The sequence below is a fragment of the Antennarius striatus genome, chromosome 4, assembly GCF_040054535.1.
Source record: "Antennarius striatus isolate MH-2024 chromosome 4, ASM4005453v1, whole genome shotgun sequence".
Classification (NCBI taxonomy): domain Eukaryota; kingdom Metazoa; phylum Chordata; class Actinopteri; order Lophiiformes; family Antennariidae; genus Antennarius; species Antennarius striatus.
In genome coordinates this window covers 19,533,153-19,551,954 of record NC_090779.1, presented here as the reverse complement: position 1 = coordinate 19,551,954, position 18,802 = coordinate 19,533,153, and the positions used below count along the sequence as shown (strand labels likewise).

General features: G+C 39.7%; 1 protein-coding gene and 1 long non-coding RNA gene across 5 annotated transcripts in view; one reads left to right on the top strand and one right to left on the bottom strand.

Moving 5' to 3' along the window:
- LOC137593422 (pleckstrin homology domain-containing family A member 5-like) overlaps nucleotides 1-3,387 on the bottom strand; it is a 64,712-nt gene extending 61,325 nt beyond the window's left edge. For all 4 annotated transcript variants that reach the window (XM_068312105.1, XM_068312106.1, XM_068312108.1 and 1 more), the window contains exons 1-3: nucleotides 3,173-3,387; nucleotides 2,990-3,066; nucleotides 1,918-1,975 (exon numbers count right to left, since the gene is read on the bottom strand). In XM_068312105.1, coding sequence (XP_068168206.1) covers nucleotides 1,918-1,975; nucleotides 2,990-3,066; nucleotides 3,173-3,264 — 227 coding nt within the window. In that variant the 5' untranslated portion in view covers nucleotides 3,265-3,387. The remainder of the gene's footprint in view (nucleotides 1-1,917; nucleotides 1,976-2,989; nucleotides 3,067-3,172) is intronic.
- LOC137593423 (uncharacterized) lies at nucleotides 3,255-4,267 on the top strand. The gene is made up of 2 exons (XR_011035115.1): nucleotides 3,255-3,392; nucleotides 3,538-4,267. It is a non-coding gene; the product is annotated as an uncharacterized lncRNA (long non-coding RNA).
- The last annotated feature ends 14,535 nt before the right edge of the window (nucleotides 4,268-18,802 follow it).

Sequence of the window (18,802 nt, the reverse complement as noted above, 5' to 3'; positions counted from 1 at the left end):
ATCTATCCATAATAATAATAAGTCTGGACAGTTTTCGTAGGCTATAATTGGCAACCTCACAAAAGACCTCAAAATGCCACAAGTAGTTGGCATTAACACACGAGCCTGTCAACGCTGAGTCTCAGTGAAATCAACAGGCTCCGTTCGATTTTACTCAAAAGTTAAAGCATCATTAATGACTGACAGATCTTTGGACAGTTATATAAACACCACCAACACAACGGTGACCACTGGTTACAGAACTAGCAGAATGAACATCTTGAGCCAATCCCAGTTAGCTGTCCAGGGTGGATCAGCTTAAACAGCCAGACAAGCCTGACAGCAGCTTCCTCCATCAAATGTAGGCTAACTTTCTGGATTGCATCTTTCATTCCATTAAAATGTGAAGTCAAATTTCCAGCTCGCACTTCAGCTCTCGTTTAGTTTCTTTCATGCGATATTCAAAAATAAGAGACAGGCATATTAGAGAAGTGACTTCCAGCACTGAGGGGTGAGAGAGGTGAGAGGGGAGAGACACCAGAAGATAATCCATTGAGCTGCAGCACATTTTTTTGAGGAAGACAAATCAGATGATGTTCTCACATTCTTTTTCTTTGTACAGATTTGGTTCCATTGCTGATCAGACAAGCTAATGCAGGAAACTACCATTTCTTCACATGCAAAATACAGTCTGCAAAGCTGTTTAGGAGACAGTGTGTTTAGTTAGTAAGATGTGACATTACCATGTCACTGAACTGATGCAGAATTACAGTGATCAGCTAATGAATGTGGCTTCCACGGCTGTTTTGTACTCAAAGGCTGAGGTAAAATACTGGAATTAAAAAGCCTGCCTTTCTGTCAGACTGCCTGGCAACCTGCCACTTGAAGCGCCTGAAATTCATGAGGAAGTCAAAGACGGAGAGGGGATTCAGCAAGGATAATAAGACATAATATCAGAAATTCATAGCCTGTGTATTGCAGCATCTTCAATCATAAAGACCCATTTTTGGATTTTGGCGGAGGAATTCAACGGCAACATATCTATATATGCTGCGTGAATAGGGCATTTTATCAGGAAGCGCTAAATAATAAAATATTGCAACACCTATCATGAATCAGTCTTTTCTGAATGATAACACCTGTGATATGTTTTCATTAGTCACATGCAACAGGCTGCCATGGAGAGGAAGGCACAAAAATGTCAAAAACTATCAACTAACAAACCGACTGCTAATGTAATTCATGTAGGTCTTCAAACAGAAGTGCAAAACCAAAAACGCCAGTGTTTTCATGGACATGGATTATATATCACATTTTCTCCTGCCCACACACCACAAACAAATGAGCGAACCGGGGAACGATGCTCAAACCAAACAAATGGCAGGATTCTTTAAATAAGAAGTCTTTAATACTGAAGGTTGGCATGTTACGCAGCGTCTCCCGAGGATGGGTATGGTTTTAAAAGCATAAGTGGGCCGTGTAAATGTACACAGGGAGGAAAACAGCTTCTCTGACAGTTAAATAACTGTCATTAAAAGAGAACACGATATACTTTGACTAAACTTACCATGTAGGCTGAGCAGAAAAATTCTGGATAAATAAAAACAGCCCTGAAGAAGACAGCAACCACACTTTGCCCAAGTCCATTTAGTATTTGCACAATGTTCCTGTATGATCATTAACTTTTGCGATGGGCTTCTGTGTCACAGAGATAGAGACTAAAGGTTCAATTTATGGGCGCATAATAATTTATCCTTATACACAGCATGTTCTTCGCGGATATAGCTAAATCTAAATGAGGTTTAAAACTGGTATTAAATTAACATGTGTTTGTAGTAGAAACAGGGGAAAGCGTTTTTTTAACAAATACAGTACGGTTAGATACGCATGCAGGGTAATGATGGTAGCGTGTCTTATGGAGGGAAGGGTTAAACTCACTTGATGAAGCACCGTGCACCCTCGAAAGTATATCCCTCTTCCCATCCGGTGGGTAGATCTATGAAGGGAAGAGGTAGACAGAAAAAAAAAAAGCTGAAGACATCTGCAGGAACAAAGAGACAGTGCCAATTCATCCAACCTGGGCCATGATTTCTATGCAGTCAATTCACACAGACGTGCAAAGCTGCACCGATAAGTCAATAAAACCATTAACGACTGAAAAAAAAGCTAGTTTGAACATCTGTTTATCCTTTGAGTTGTTTTTCCACCAAGAATGACCAACATTTATAGTTTTTCAACAGGACTTAAATAAAGGTGGATGAGCGCAGATGTTAAATTACTTAAAACTTCATTTTATGATCTGGAAACCAAACAGTATTTTCATCTTCAGTTAATCTTTTGATTAAAACTGATCTGTGGTATGGCAAAATAGGGCTATAGCAAAAAGATGCATCAATCACATGTCCTCATTTACTTAAAAAATAACAACACTACACGTGTACATGTGCAATTAGTAAACAAACGGGGGGGGGTGTGGGGGGGGTAAACATTTGCGTGCTTTGCCCCTCTTGTTGGAACACCACATGCTTCACTAACGCCACAAAAAGCTGATGCAAAGTTTACTGATCCATTCAGACACCAGGTGTTCACGTGGGGTGGGCAAATCCGAATTAATTCGGGTTTTTTTTTGGGGGGGGGGTTATTTCCAAATGAAATAAAACACTTCTGGTGTGGATTTTAAACGCTTGGCGGCTGTTGGTGAAAGTCTTTGCTTAACTTCGTGATGAACTAATATCCAACTTCACCGAGTGACTGAGCTAAAAAAAGGCTCGTGACGAAGTGGCACGAGCAGGTGGGCTCGCGAGGGCTCACCTTTCACTGCACGAGGGGCCGCCACCCCCCCCCCCCCAAAAAAACAACAACAACCCCGCTCCTGCTCCGAGCAGCGGCGCGTCACAGCCGTGTCTCGGAGCGGGACGTGTCGGCTCGGAGCTGCGGGTTTACACCGGCGTTTGACTCGGAACATGACAGACATAACAGACGTACTTGACGGACGTGAACGTCACCTCACCTGGAGTTTTCCTGTGACCGGTTATGACCGCTTCTCCGCTCACTGGATGCAGCCAGGTTGTACTCTTAGCTTCTTCGCTGTTGAGAGAAGGGGGAGAGAGAGAAAAAAAAAATCATTCGACTTTAATTCGAATCGCTAACGGACAGACGCGACTCAGGCTGTTTTCTCTGACACGATAGTTACTTAATGAAGAAGACGCGACCATCGCGGGTGACCCCATAACTCCAAGAGGACGGGAGACGTGAGATCCACTCTGCGTGTAGGTCCGCCGCCATGACTGGCGATACTGCGTGACAGTCGCGCGGCTCCGCTTGTCTCGTGCGGCGCGTACACGGAAACCTTGGCAACGGCGGATGACTGAGAGAGGAGGGTTCGCAGCCCAGGGGGGTAAAGCCACAGGCAGGTACAGTCGGTGCCTTTTGTCTGGGAGATGGTTTAATTAACAGACATGTTAAATGATTGATAATTTGTTTGTTTTTGATGGATTTTTTTTTTTCCATTTTAATGTCATCTAAACTTTTTTTCTTTCTGCTTTTTTTCCCCTTTAGGGTTTTTTTTATTTTATTTATGTTTTCTTACCTTCTTGTGTGGGTATGGATGCACATCATCAAACAAAGAGAACCCTCAGACCGGCGAGCAACCAAAGGGGAAGGGCAAGATCAAGCTACTGTTATGCCCCAGGGCAAAAACAGAACATCTGGGGCCTTTTCTTTTCTTGAACAATAGCTCTCTATTCAGTTGTAGAAATGGGTAAGCACATTAATGGAGCTATAAAAAAATAACAAGGTGTAAGTAAATCAGCCTGTCATTTATTTAATCAGTATAATTAATCGTCATTTATTTGATTGTCATCATGAATTTGTTTGCAAGATTTTTCAAAGCGTTCTAAACTTAAAATTTGGCATTCAATACGTCTAGAGATGGATCTTTGGCTAAGTAGTTGGATCAATGATAGCTCTTACTCACCCTTTCAATTTCTTAAACTGTTCAAGTTTATGAAAGTAATAATAGGACAGTGAAAATAAAAATGCCAAAGCAGAACAACTCACGAGGTTCTATCTCTGGGAGCCAATGGATGCAGATCTGATGCTCAGAGATTTAAATACAGTAATTAAGAAGGCAGTCTTACTCATTTATGAACTGGACTCATATCTGCAGTACAGGGAAGGTACAGCTCTGCATGGAAACAAGGAAACAAGATGGATCAAATATTTCATTCCTTCTTCTTCATTTCCAGAAAAAGTATGTTTTAAAGAGATATTAAAGACATCGAAAAAGTTTGAATTTCTGATCTGCTGCTTTGCATGTTTGTCACCTTGAATTTAACACACCAATGTGATTAATGGTATATAACTAGTTAACACAGCGACTGACCATTTTACAGTGACCACCTTGAGTCATCAAGAAAAAGAGTTATCAGTCTCTGCCTGGTGTCATTGTGCTGTGATACTGCAACATCAGCCTTTCAAACCTCACAAAGACAAGTCATTCAATACTGTTTGCCTGCATTGGGTTGCTTTGTGTTCTAGATACACGCTAAGCCCTGGCTTTTGAGGTGGTTAGTAGCGGTGATGAAAAGTGAATGCATCCCACCAACTGCTAGGTCATCCACTTGGGAGAATAATGAGAGGGGGAGACAGTCGGTCAGTTACGCCCCACCTCCTCAGATGTCAGACACCGATTGCTTTCTTTTACTCGCCTGGAACAGAGGCGATCAACATGTCTGGTCATTTTGCATTCAAAACTTGTTTTTTTTTTCTCAAGCAAATTAAAAAATTGTTCATGTGAGGAAAGTACATAATATTACTCAACAAAACTGATCTTTGCACAACCTTTTGATGGAGTGCAGTGACTTAGTTGCATAATGCAGAGCTAAAAATAATTCCTTCCCTAACGTTCAGCACTGGAAATAGGTTTTCATTCAAAAATTCTGATTTTTTTGTATAGCTGTAGAAGCGTTTTGTAAAATATGTTGCTTGCCCAAGCCACTAGTTCTTCATCAAATCAGAATTTAATTCTTTTCAAAATATCATGTGAAAATAATGACATTAGAGCCGGATTCCTATCTGCACATATACTCATGAACGTGAGATTAAGGTAGTGCCTGAGCCTCAGCCTCATATGTCTTCTAATTTTTAGCATGCAGATTAGAGAAGTGAAGCATGCAGACATTATTATATTTTCCTGGAACTTAGAATTATTTGTTAGCCGGACATATGAGACAAACTATTGCATTATATAGCATTTTAGTCAAATTATTTCCAAAGAATACTCAGAAACTCCTTTCAACTCATCTTCTATTTAATCTTCTTTTATGCATCGGCTTTCTAGTCTGTATGCAAGTTTCCATGCACTTGTATTCCAAGGACTGAAAGTAGAAAGATAAGAGACAGTCATGCAATTCTTTGTTTGGCAGGAGGAGACATTTCTCAACTGCAGTCCACAGTTGCCAGGCCGAATGATACGTGCTCCTCTGTACTGTAGCTTATCATCGACTCTCAAACAACCCAGTGCAATTTCCTTTAAGTGGGAGTCTAAACGAGATTGACAAATGAAGGCTAGTGCGGCACATGCATGTGGGGGCTGTGTATAAACCTTTCTCAGCAGCACCACCAAGTTCAGTAATAGAAAATGAGCATTTCTGAAGAACAAACCAAACACTTCTGAAAAGGGTAAGGAGGTTGATTTCAGCAAATTTACTCGCTCATTTCGTCATGCACCTTCCTCTCAGGGATCCACAAAATATATCACACTGTACTTAACGGAGGCTCTTATGAGAATTTCGTTATCATAATGTGACACTTCACAGCTAAATCCAAAACTGACATTTCTTTCTGGTGCATGCAAACATAATGCTACTTTAAACCCTTGCTTAATGTAGAATACCAAAACAAGAGCAGATGAATACAATTACTTCTCTAAACCCTGTGTTTTTGGGTCTGAATACATTCTGCAAAGGAAACATTATTGAGTTTATACAGTATTATGCACAAAGGGTCCTCTTACATAACTTCTGCTTGCATAGATTGGCGAAGGCTCGCTGCTCAGTAATGCAGGCCAGACTTGCAAATGCTATCAAAATGTAATTAATGGTTGCACATTATCTAGCAGCTGTTGGAGGGCTTTGTCCTAATGCCAGCTCAGCAGTAGCCTCGTGCCAGTCTCTGCTAGGTAAGGGGAAGGGGGGGACTCTCCTCTTCAAACCGGAGCCACTCATCTGTTGGCATCAAAAGCCTTTACAGATAGAGCCATCTTTCAGTATGATTTCCGTGCTTTGAAATGATTGGATTATGGGTGTGGGAAAATGGTTTCTCATTGTCGCTTGACTAGTACTAAGAGAAAACTAGTCATTATGTGATTAGACAGAAATAACAACTCCCCAATATGTCCTCAGGAGGTAATATTCGGCCAACAAATGTAGTGTAAAAATAAACTGAACCCACTCTCTGTGCTGATGTTCTATGTATTTAGTCCCTTACACATTGCTCAACAATGTGAACATGATGTCATTTGTTGTTTTCCAGTTGCAACACAGGGTAGCAGGTGACTTCCGTTGCGTAACCGACAAACCTGTAGAGCTACAAGTGACAATCAAGTTGACAGGAGATGGTTACGTAAGAGAAAATGTTGTGGAGCAGTCGATGCAAATGTACTGAATATATAGTAGGAATATTGATCAATAGGTTTTGAAAGTTTGTGAAAAAAACATGCAGTTCTCCCAACTTACCTCTGAATCATCAAACACACTTCCTGGAATCACCAATAGTCACAGCCTGACAAACACCCAACCCACAAGTGGCTTTATGTTCACCGCAGTGATGACCTCACTGGAACCATGGACGTCTTGGATGCAGTCCAATTTTTTTTTTCCTGCAAGTTTTATGAGATTTGCACTCATGATCTACTGTATGTCATTAAGACGGCTATTGATAGACTATTTTGTAATTTGAAGATGCTGGAAAGCGCATTCTGGAAAGTGCAGTCATTATAACTAAAGTAATTTTTAGAAGAAATTCCCTGCAAAAATAAATACATGAATAAAAAATTAAAGCTGTTTTTCTAAGGCCTACTGGGTTCATTTGTAATTTCAAGTTAAAAAAAAAAGCTGGATTTATGTCCGGAGTCATAGTTTATTCATGCTGAAGAGCTGAAAAGGTTGACTGTGTAACTTTGTGCACAGCTCCAGCCCTGAGATTAATGCAGCAGCAGACAGGAATAAACTACTGTACATCTGGTGTGAATGGAAATGAGCTCAATCTCTCAATGAGGAAAAAAAAATCATTATAATTAAATATGATCATCAAAATCTGACCCACCATTTGCCATTAGGCATTTGTTTGTTCAGACAAGTGCCTGTAATTACATTATGATCTGCTTGATTAATTGTGCTCTGTGCTGAGCTAGCACCACAAAAGGCTGCTGTAAAATGCACTGGGCTTTAAAATCATCCATAAATACCATGAGTGGGATCCCCATTGATTACACTTGGCACCATTAGTCAAAAGATCCCACTGTATCAATTAAGTAATGGATTAGATTATTAATTAAGATGAGGGAGTAGTTAGTCTTGACTGAAGGCTTTAAAAACCTCCTCTTTGGTATAACACATTTAGAACTCGACATGAGTGCGATTCCCAAGCAGACAGCGCTCATTAGAGCTCGTCGCATGTGCTGACATTAAAAATCCCGACACCTCCTGGTTCCATCTTCACGGGCGTGAATTTGTGCTTTCACCCTGCAGTGTATTTGTGCTTGAGTTCAGGATTATAGATGAGTTCATGGAAGAATACTTCAGCCCTATCGTTGTTAATAGGACATGCTTTTGCAGTTGCTTGATTATCTGGTAGGCCAAATTCCACTACAAGGTGATTTACAATGTTAATTAGGGCCTCGATGCAAAACCAGTGATAAAATGTAACTTGAACTTTTTTGTTTGTTTGTTTTTCTTTACGCAGAAACTGATGACATTGCGGTGCAACCACGGCATCTGTTTGGCTGTGGAAATTTCAGGATGTCTTAGCATGCAGTCCCCCCCTGTTGACCCACATATCCTGTGTCTGATGGGAAAGCAGAGCAAATGACAAACAGGTCATGAGCATCTTCACAGGGCAGCAAGGGTCATGTGAGCCACAGTGGGAAATGCCTCAGTCCAGGAATAATTCTTGAATGCGGATGCCAATAAATCCCAAGGAAAAGATTTCTGTTGTCATATTATCCCAGAGTATGAGATTAAGTTTATGATTGCTCCTCCTATTCAGCAACTACTGTCAGCTTCAAAGAGAGCAATCTCATGCATGATTAATATTTCCTAATGAATAACGGAAAATAATTCATTTTAATTAAAGGTGTTGCACACTGCAGTGCAGACCTTATGCAACACAGAAGGGGGAAAAAAGCAAGATATGCTTACCAGAAATTTTGCTTCTCTGATGAATGGTGGCCTTGAGAGAAAATGTAAACAAAATGCAATTTATGTACTATTCACAGAAATAGAGTGACCTCCCGTTTAATTAATTATGTAAAAGTGTCTGCATTAGATATTCCAGAGAGGAAGTACGTATGAATGAGTATTTGACATCACAGTGCACATATTTATGTATGAACATCTGCTCTGCTTGGGGATATTTTCAGCCGGAGTTTGTCAAATCCAAGGTCGTACAAAAGTGCATGAGCTGCACAACATTTTGCAGAATCAAAGTATCATTACTGCATCAGTCGCTTCTTCACTGGTGTTACATGAACGGTTGTTTAGTTGCTCCCTTTTGCCTCTAAGGGGAATTTCTGCACTGGTATTCACAGACAGGAAGTTATTACGGAATCCTGGATTTCCGAAGAAAATAAGACTCCAGAATCTTGAGGGGATGTAAACAGTCTATTCCAAAAGAAAACTGGAATACACTGAGAGAAGGCAAACCTCCATCGAGTTAGCTCAGCTGCAGTTTGGTCTTAGTTATTAGGATACGATTATTATTTGTTACCTCACGGCAGAGAATTTTCTATGAGTATAAACATTTTACATCAACAGATATTCAGAAACAACATCCATTCCTGGATCCACTTCAAAATTTAATTAGGTCTTCCTTGTTTAAAGATCCTTTACCACACGAATTTTCATTAAAATTCTGTCTGAAAAGTTTAATTAAACCTATAGACAGGAGCCAGAAGAAGTGAAACCTCCTTGACAGAAATAATTTATAAGTTATATATGCTTAAAGTCTGTCAAAAAAGTGTGTGTTTTTCTTAAAGTATTGTTTGTTCAAAGCCCAGCTGTCATCCTTCAGCACTGACGGAATTATCTCTCCCCCCAAAAATAGAGAAGTAATTCAGGAAATGAAATGTCTTGCCATATGTATTTGTTTCTGTGGCGACACCTCGGTCTGTTGTGACTCCCAGTAAGGACGGCTCAGTTGATGATTGATAGCATACAGTCAGACGCCACACAGCTCATGTTACCCATGGTGCACATGAAGTTAATGCTTTACCACACATTGTATGTCTTTAGAGATCTCTGGCGGTGTTAATAAAATAGTGCAAGAAATCCAGAGCCTTTGTTGTTCCACATCTGAAGACACTTTTGAAACTCCTATACTCATTCTTAATTGGAATACGGAAATAAACACAGATAACAGGTTCATGTGGGGAAATAAATAAATTTGATATTGTGTGATGTGTCACCCATGTTTAAAAAAACTATAACACAACATTCCTGAAATGTGTCGCTTTCATTATTTACAATTAGTTTCTCGATCCTCTATTTTGCAAAATAGTTTAAGATAAAACAGAAGATGAAGTTAAGAAAAACTTTCATAAAATACACCATATAATAAATATTTTAAATTGCAATCGAATTGAAACAGCTGTTATCACAGATCTTATGTTGAACTATTTTTTAATTCATTTATTGGTGAGGCTTTAATTAAACCATAGCATATTTTTGATTAAACCCAATTTCTCTCTCTTTTTTTTTTACACACACACACACACACACACACACACACACACACACACACACACACACACACACACACACACACACACACACACACACATACACACACACACACACACACACACACACACACACATCCAGGCATCTAAATCAGTCTTTTTACTGTAGGACGCAGCTGAGTCCTGCAGTGAGGTTGTGTCTGGGCCACTAAACATGTCCTGTCCTGATCTCCATTAGTAATGCTAGGCCATCTGCTTTTTACACCGTGAGGCTGAGACAAAGCAGGTGTGGAAAGGGAAGACTTTCTTACGGTTGCTCTTCTAATCAATAGCTATTGATTCCTCATATATCACAAATGCAGCCTGGCTGATGAGATGTCGCACATTTGACCTCCTGCATGGGGGAGGAGAACAAGGGAGGCTGAAACAAAGACACACCCCTGTATTTTCACTGCAGGTAAAGACCATCATACCTGTGGTTTGAAAGAGTGCCTAAGCACACAGTGACTGACAGAAAGACAGATACACACAAAAGCAAGTATGCACAGACTGAGGCTCACATAAGACAAATGTATGCATACATAATAGCAGGCACACGATCATTCCCTGTTTCAGTTTTGACTTGTCAAAGCTTGCAGTTGTCCCCTGTTCCTGTATCGTCCATCCTTTAAACCTCCTCCCACTGGTGCTCTCATTGTCAGGCATACAATTAATCAGTGCTTTGTCTTCTACACGGCTCACATCCATTGCAGTTGCTGCGATCAGCAGAAAGGCGAAATAAAGCAAACCCTTTAAACGGACGGATGGAGGGTCTGCGGTTTATACGGCTATCGTATGACAGCGGTGATTTTTGAGATATTTCAAAGCCCTTTGGACATTGCAGTGTTACATCATTTAAGATAAACCTGTCTTCTCCTGCACGAACGGGGTGTTTAGGGTCATTATCTGAATTTGGTGGAACTTTTGTCTGAATCAACTAAAAAGTATAATACAGTACCTAGTTTTACGAAATATATGCTTTCATGTCACATGTCCAACCCCTGCTCCGGGTTTAATCAAAATTCTTCAAGTGCATCTCCAGGAATATATTTCTGGAGATGCCATTTTATCTAAATCCAACTAAGAATTGAAGGGTTACATGACAAACTCGTCTACTGAGTTTAATGAAAACTGATGGTAACACACTAGATAAACTAACGAACCAATCACTTGGTTTGTCTAGTGTGTGTGTGTGTGCGCGCGCGTGCGTGCATGCGCGTGCGTGCATGTGCGTGCGTGTGCGTGCGTGCGTGCGTGTTTGTGTGTGTGTGCGTGTATTTGTTTTTTGTTCCAATGTTAAAAGTTGAGAAATGCTTTTTTGCATAATGATACCTGATGTTTGTATGTTGTCCTAGCATCTCCTGGGAGATGCCAGAGTCATTTCCAATCAAGAAAAAAATGGTTCGAATAAAACTTCAAGTCTAAAATTTGTCAGGGTTATGAATAATTTCAGGCTTAACTGTTTATATATTCACGGATTTCACAGGCATATTATTGCTGTGGCTTGTAAATATTTGAGCATCCCTGCCTTTTTGGAAATCTTCAGCATCTCTGTAACGTCACAGTAAAAATATTTTTCCTACGGTAGGGGAAATGTCCAAAACAGTTATGAATTTGTTAATTGACTGGCAAAGTGGAAAAAAACAACGGCGTACAAGTTTGTCATGAGGTCATAAAGTGTTATAACCATTGACAATGTCTTGTGATGAGGAGAAAAACTTTTAGCTGCTGCTTTAGGAGGAATGCTCCAATCAATCCTTTAATTTAGGTGACAGCGCGTTATTATCTGCATGTGTGACTTCCTTCTGAACTATTTTGATTGTAAGGGGATGATAAACATCATCAAGTATTTGAAAAACATTTATCGATGATAACATATAAATGATATAAATTTAAAAAAAAACTGGCATAGAATTTGAGGAGGAAAGAACAATGCATTTTGTAAAGACTACGCCAACACTGCTGCATCTTCAAAATGAGCTATTTGATTCCTAATTAGAAGCTCAGGACTACTGCAAAATGTAATCAATGGTCTCCTGATTTATTTAGTTTGCTAGGATGAAGGATTTGCTTGGAAATGACAGAGAAAAACTGAATCCTTTCTGAAACAATCGACAAAGAGAGAAAAAGAAAAGACATTCGAACAAATGTAAATTTGGATGCCAATCAACAATTTATTCTTTGGGTGATATGGATGTGAAAACAGCATTTGTATGATTGCAAACGGAAAGATGAAAGATGCTGAAGAAACACAATCAAAACATGAGTCAACAGCCTTCCTGAAACGACTGCCATGTCCAGCTGTCTGCAGGTACAGCTCATTATTTTTTTGGGGGGGGGGATTGAGGACAGGATGAGACTTGGAGATACCTTCTGGGAAGGTTAGCGTGTTAGTTTAATAGGATGTGAGGGAAACATTTATGAAGCATCAAAGCTTCAGCTCTACTTGAATAAATGTTGTCACTCCTTTTTACTGAGGATGTGTGCCATGTGACGTGATGCTAGCGGAATATGGAAAAATAGGACTGTACCGTCCTTGAAGTCATTGTGTTCATTTCAGGGCTGTGTAGAGCAGCAACAGAAGAGCTCATTTTATTCCAGTTGGTCGAGGACTCCTCTGGCTCTCACTCTCCCAGAGGCGAGTGAACACCTTTCTCCCGTTCGTCCGTTAAATGTGTTCACACTGAGACGACAATCTCAACATCATGGTGGTAAAACATTTTTATTGTTTGAATTACAATGATAATTTCTTTCCTCAAACTTCGAAGGTTCAGACACAGATAAATGCTCACAGCCTTCTGCAGTGTTTGTCTGTGGATGGGTCAGGAAGGGCGACTGGTAGCTTTATGTTTACCGGTAGATTGATAGCAAAAGGAAAAAAAATACTAATGGGGTTTGAAAATCAAATTATGAGTAAGAAAGAAACCCCTGAAAACTAAACTGAACTGAATCTAATTTATGCAACACCACTGATTCCAATTAACCCATACAATGTTGCATCAAGGGCATCTATGAAGGGTCCTCTACTTGAGCCTCTTGATAGTACTTGTTTGTATTGCAGTCGCATTTCACACATTTTAAACCTTATATGGTGCATACAGCTACACCCTGATCTCCCTGTATTGTGTCATACACGCTGACTATTTTAATCATGGAACATCAAGTCTATGATTGCTTCCGATACCAGGATAAACTTGACCTGAATAATGGGTTGCCAGTGGAGAGGGGGGACCTTGTTTTCTGCTATTGTGAAGTCTTCTGGCAGGTTGTCAGAAAGCATCAATGAAATGTATGTGACATTTTTCCACTTGCTGTCTGTACTTTTATTTTTAAGACTCCCATACACAACCAATGCCGTGTATCATAATAAACATCTGAAGCAGCGGAAAAACCTTTAGAAATAGACCAAACAGTTATATGGATTTATTTGTGCTGATTTTTATTTGATGGTTATTATTATTTGATTATGATGATGATATGACTGAAATCATTTTGACTTTGAAATTATGAAATATGTACAGTGTGTAAGCTAGAGCCTTTGATAAGATGCTTTAAATGATTTGTGGGACCTAGAGTTAGAGAGAGGCCATTAAATATGGCCTAAATAATTGCTGTCTGGGCTCTAAATGAGCTCTAGTTAGTGGATCTACTTGCGCACAGCTTCAGGCCGGGGTAATGTCTCTCAAGTCTAAATCGCTTCTGTAGACCCATAATATTTTCATGCCCTTCCTTCACTTGAAGCTAGAAGATATCCGAAGTTCTCTACACTCCAAAAGAAAATGTGCCAGAAAATGTGCTCTAGTGTGAAGAATCACTTTGCCTCAAGAACTCTAACACTTCATACAATAATGGCTCTCATGGCATGCCCCCACTTAAAGAGACCATGATTCCACAACCCCAATTAATGACAGCTAAAAGCTGTGCAGACCTTTGGACTTAAAATGCCAAGGCTGCATTTAAGTCTAGCTCTCTCACTAATGCATCTTACAAACTTAATCGCTCTTCTATTTTCATAGCATTGGGATGTGAAATGTCTGTGGACCTTGGTAGATTTTTGATGTTGTGAAAAGTTGAGAAAGCGTTCCATCTTTTTCATAATATGGTGATGGCTGGCTGATCCTGCCTGTTGGGTGCATCTGGCTTTGCAGGAAATGGTCTGCATTCACAGGCCGGAAGACAATACGCATACACAAGTGTGGACACAGTGACACAACACATGCACATAGACAGATGCTTAATTGATTTCCACCTAACACTATCAGCTCTCCCATCCCTTGGTGGAGTCCAAGTGAACCATCATAGACAGCTAACAGGTTCAGTTTTTCCTCTCAGGTGGATTCGCTTCGCTCACATTACTTTTGATAGCCGACCCATTAATCTCCCCTAGCTATTATGGGATGGTTCAGAAAATGGTTAGGCCAAGCAAAAACAGAAAGATCATATGTATTTTTTGGAGCCAGCTGAAATGAGCAAAAGTCTGACTATTACTCAACATATGATGTGATGTAGATCGTAAAACTGGTAGTTAAACCGGCTCTCGTCACAGCAATGCTTTTTTCATTCAATTTTTGACAAATTGGAAGAACATAATGAGCTAAAAGCACGATGGTTAGATGAGTCATCTCCTGCCTATTTTCTATATTTCCTGCTCAATTCTCATTTAGGAACAGGGAGAAAAAAGAGAGAGAGTAGCTCTGAGATTTGAAGTAATAATGTCCCGGCAAGATTTCTCTTTTTTATGTCACATCCTTTGCATGGAATGTTTGATATGGTGAGCGAGCTGGATGAGGAGGACCTGTCACGCTATGTGGGCTCTTGCATAAAGTGTGCATGTGTCATCCATGTCACACAGTCCTAATGACTGATGCAGATCAGATCTCCTGAGCTGAATAACAAATGAACATCACTGCCTGATGCTTCGACGCTGCTGCCATGTAAGATATGTTCTAATCTTCTGATAGCCATTTGCCTACCTCCCTGAACATCAGCACTGTCAGGAAACAATGACTGTGATGGGTCAGCAACATGACTGTCTACCTCTGAGAGCTCTAGCAATATCTTTAGATTGGAAGAAAAGTAAGCATAAATCTAGCTTAATAAATTTTGCTGTAAATAACAGATTTTCAATTTTCTCACCCAGATTTTTAGGATTAAGAGAAGCATCTTGGTTTTATAGTTAGAAATATGTTTTCCACCTCTTCCATTTGTGTTTTTTATTAGTAGTTTCCCAAATCTGACATGTGGTGGGAATTTCCTAATGACAAGGTTGTGCCAGTACCCTAAGGAGAGAGAGAGAGGTGAGAGATCTACTTAAAATGGCACTTTCTGATAATAAACTCATCCAGTATGCAATCTGTGTGTGTGTTTGTGGGTGACCTTGTGTATTACCAGGGTGTTTGTGTGGTCTATGTGGGATTTCATTAAACTTTAATGGCTCCTACATGTTTAAACTCAACAATGATTCACATGAAACAGTTGACAAAAAACCGGCAGCTTTCTCTTTCAGTTCTTTGTTTTAGAAACATACCAAGGAAATATTTATATTGTACATTTAAAAAATGCACTCCTAAGTAAAATTGTTGACAACCTATACAAAATGTTAGCTACTGGCATATTTTATTTGCTTTGGTCTAAAATACATATGCTTCAACTGATGCATAATTAAGGTTTTTAAGATTATGCAACTTAAACAAGTGGTGAAATTCATGGAAAGATCAGGCCAGGCTTATAAATATTGAAATAGCACATACTCACATGGAAATGGTACATATAGAGCTTTCAATATTTAACCAAAACTACACTCTTTACATAACTTAAAACAAATCTTTAGGGAGTGTAAACCGCACACTGGTAATGGGACGTCTCAGGTTTCAAATTCCATTGCTTTTTGTAAGCAACTACCCAAGACTTCCTATTTTCAAAGCCTGATTTCCAGAGCTTACTTGTAATAGACGATTATTTTTAGGACACAGAGTAGTTGATGATATACTACATACTGTACATATGTATATACTGTATGCCAGATCCTCACCTTCCTAGTTGTTCCTTGACATCTGCATGATCACCACCATTGTGCTGTTCAACTCAAACGTCCAACTGTCCAGATCAGACAATGGAAATCCATCTGGGATTACGTTATCAAAAGAAAACACGGTCCACCTCACACACCCTATTCTCAGAATCAGAGGTTGCATTTCAGCTGTGCTCAACTTTAGCTTTTGAATAGGTGTGGTTATGACCCTCTCCTGTCACTGTATGAAACATTAACCCTGAGTTAAAGCAAAATAAAACCATGGTCTCTTCATATCAAAATGTGATACACAGCCAAGTGATCAGGTTTTTCTACAGTGAGCAGCAAGATTGGTGCAGCAGCCTGCTGGCGCATCTGAGTCCCATATGTGTAAAGTTGGATTTGCCATGATGCACACAAACACATACATACTGCAGATGCACAGAATCATGGATGCAAACCCGGCTGCTCAATACAGAAGCACACTCGGCTCCCAAAGGACCAAAACAAACCAACTGTGGAGAGGAAGGTGCAGTGATGCAGAGACAGGGGCCATATAGAGGGCTTCATGTTCACTGCCTGGGAATTATCGCATCAAACTCATATGCCCATTGGTTCTGACAGGCCTAAGGCTGAGCCATTACAGTCTGGTGTGGCCAGGACTGACTCTGTTGAACTATGACAAGGCAATGACTATTGTTGTTCACCGGTGATTCATACCACACCAATAACATTCAGATTTACACACAACCACAGTGGAAGTTCTTGTCAAACTTGCTAAAACAAACAACAGAGAATCAGTGGAATTGTTATCTACGGTTCGCTGACTGATACTGACCGGCTGTATCACTACAATACAGCACTGACTGCAAATCTAATTCATATATACATAATGAAAGACTTTGCATGTGGGACTTATTTTGAGGCAGAAATAGAAAATTATGTTTGAATTAGTGTATAATCACCTGTCACACAATACAGTGTGCATTAAAGTTTCCAGCATGTTGTGATAATGAAACATTGAGGTATCACCAACATTATTAGGAATCATCTTATGGGGACCAAGAGTGTCTGTAACATTTCAAGTATGCTGAAAAATTTGGGGAAAGTTTACAAAAAAAATTATAATACTGTTATACAGATACTCTAAACCTATACCCAGCCTTTTGTTCATAAAGAAGAAGAAAAAAAAAATCTCCATCATTCAATTAATTATTTAAAACAAAGGAAACATTTTTCAGACCTTTTTTTTTTTTTTTTTTTTTTTTTTTAAAAGACATTAAAATTATTCACATTTAATATGTGGGGGGGGGGGGGACCAACTAAAAACAGGCAGATAGAAGTTTGAGTTTTAGTCCTTCAAACAAAACCGTTCTGGGCCACAGCAGCGACCCGGTGCGCGTCTCCAGAGCCCTGTGGAAGTGTCCAGTGGACAATCGAAAGGTGTTTTTTCTTATTGCTGCTGATTTGCTGTTTACTAAACATCACCTGCGAACTCTCAAAGACCTTCAGTGTCTGAGGTAGGATAGTTTATTTTATTCTGATGTTCTGTCCCACTAAAGCTGCGTCGCGCTAACCCTCCCGTGTCACGGCGGTTTATTATCAGTTATTAATATGCAATTCAGATCTAAGAACTCCCAACTTTTGAGTTGATGTACGATTTATTTATTTTTTAATATTGTACATAATATATAATATGGATCGTGTGGTTTACATATCATCGTTGTAACATCATTAAAGTTGAATGAGTCTGATGGAACGTCATTTTGTTTGAATGAGGCGCCAGTTGAAGACCCGGCCCTCTGCGGGGACACCGCTAGCTTAATTGACATCTGAACTGTCAAATGACACATGGAAGATGTGGAGCCAGAGAGTCTCAGATAAAGTTGGGAGAAAGCCGCAGAACATTTTAACTCACTGGCGGAAAGACTAGCGTCATGTTTGGTTTCTCCGGCCCCGAATCAGAGTTGGAGAAGCAACGGTTTTCAATTAAGCTAAGTTAGCTTGACTGCAGCTAGTTGATTAGCAACAATTAACAGTCCAGAAGTTATGACGAAACAAAAACATGCATTTTATTTGTACAGCAGTTAAATCACTGTATCACTCTTCAGCTGTATTAAGTCCGACACAATAGATCATGAACGAACAAAGGTTTTCCTCTGAGAATAGCTCTCATGTCTGTAGCCATATGGGTAGAAAGTTAACAACGTAAACTTCAATTCCCATCTTCCCCTGCGTTACCTGCATTCAATACCCATAAGCCACCTTCTTAAAGGTACAGGTTTGACCTGGCACACGAAGTAGAGGAACTGGATGAGAAAGTTACACACACGTTAACTTTCTTAGTATTCGGTGGAAGTAAGAGATGGAGATGGAGGGAGGGAAGACGCGGGGAGGAAGGGAGCTCTTCAGTGCAGAGCGGAGGCCCTGACTCCTTTTGTATTCTCTCTCATGCTGTGTTTGAAAAAAAAAAAAAAGAATTTCAACAGTGAACTCAGGTTAAAGCTGGGATATATCTGCAAGTTAACATTACAGTTCACCATTTCCTATATTTATAGAGACAGTGATGTGCTGCATCTGTCAAAACAAAGTTACCATCTACACGGTGGCGCTAAAAAGAATAATCTTTAAATGGATCTGTATTCAAAATTGTCTGCCTATAATGGCAGATATTCATGCCAAAAAAAGCCTTTAAAAAGCGTTGTATAAAGAACTGGTAGGCCCGTTCTCAGAATTGCATGCAAATTTGTTTAAAAGTACATTTGAAAGTAAGAATCACTAAGAAGTTAAAAATCTATGATTGTATGCAGGGCAAG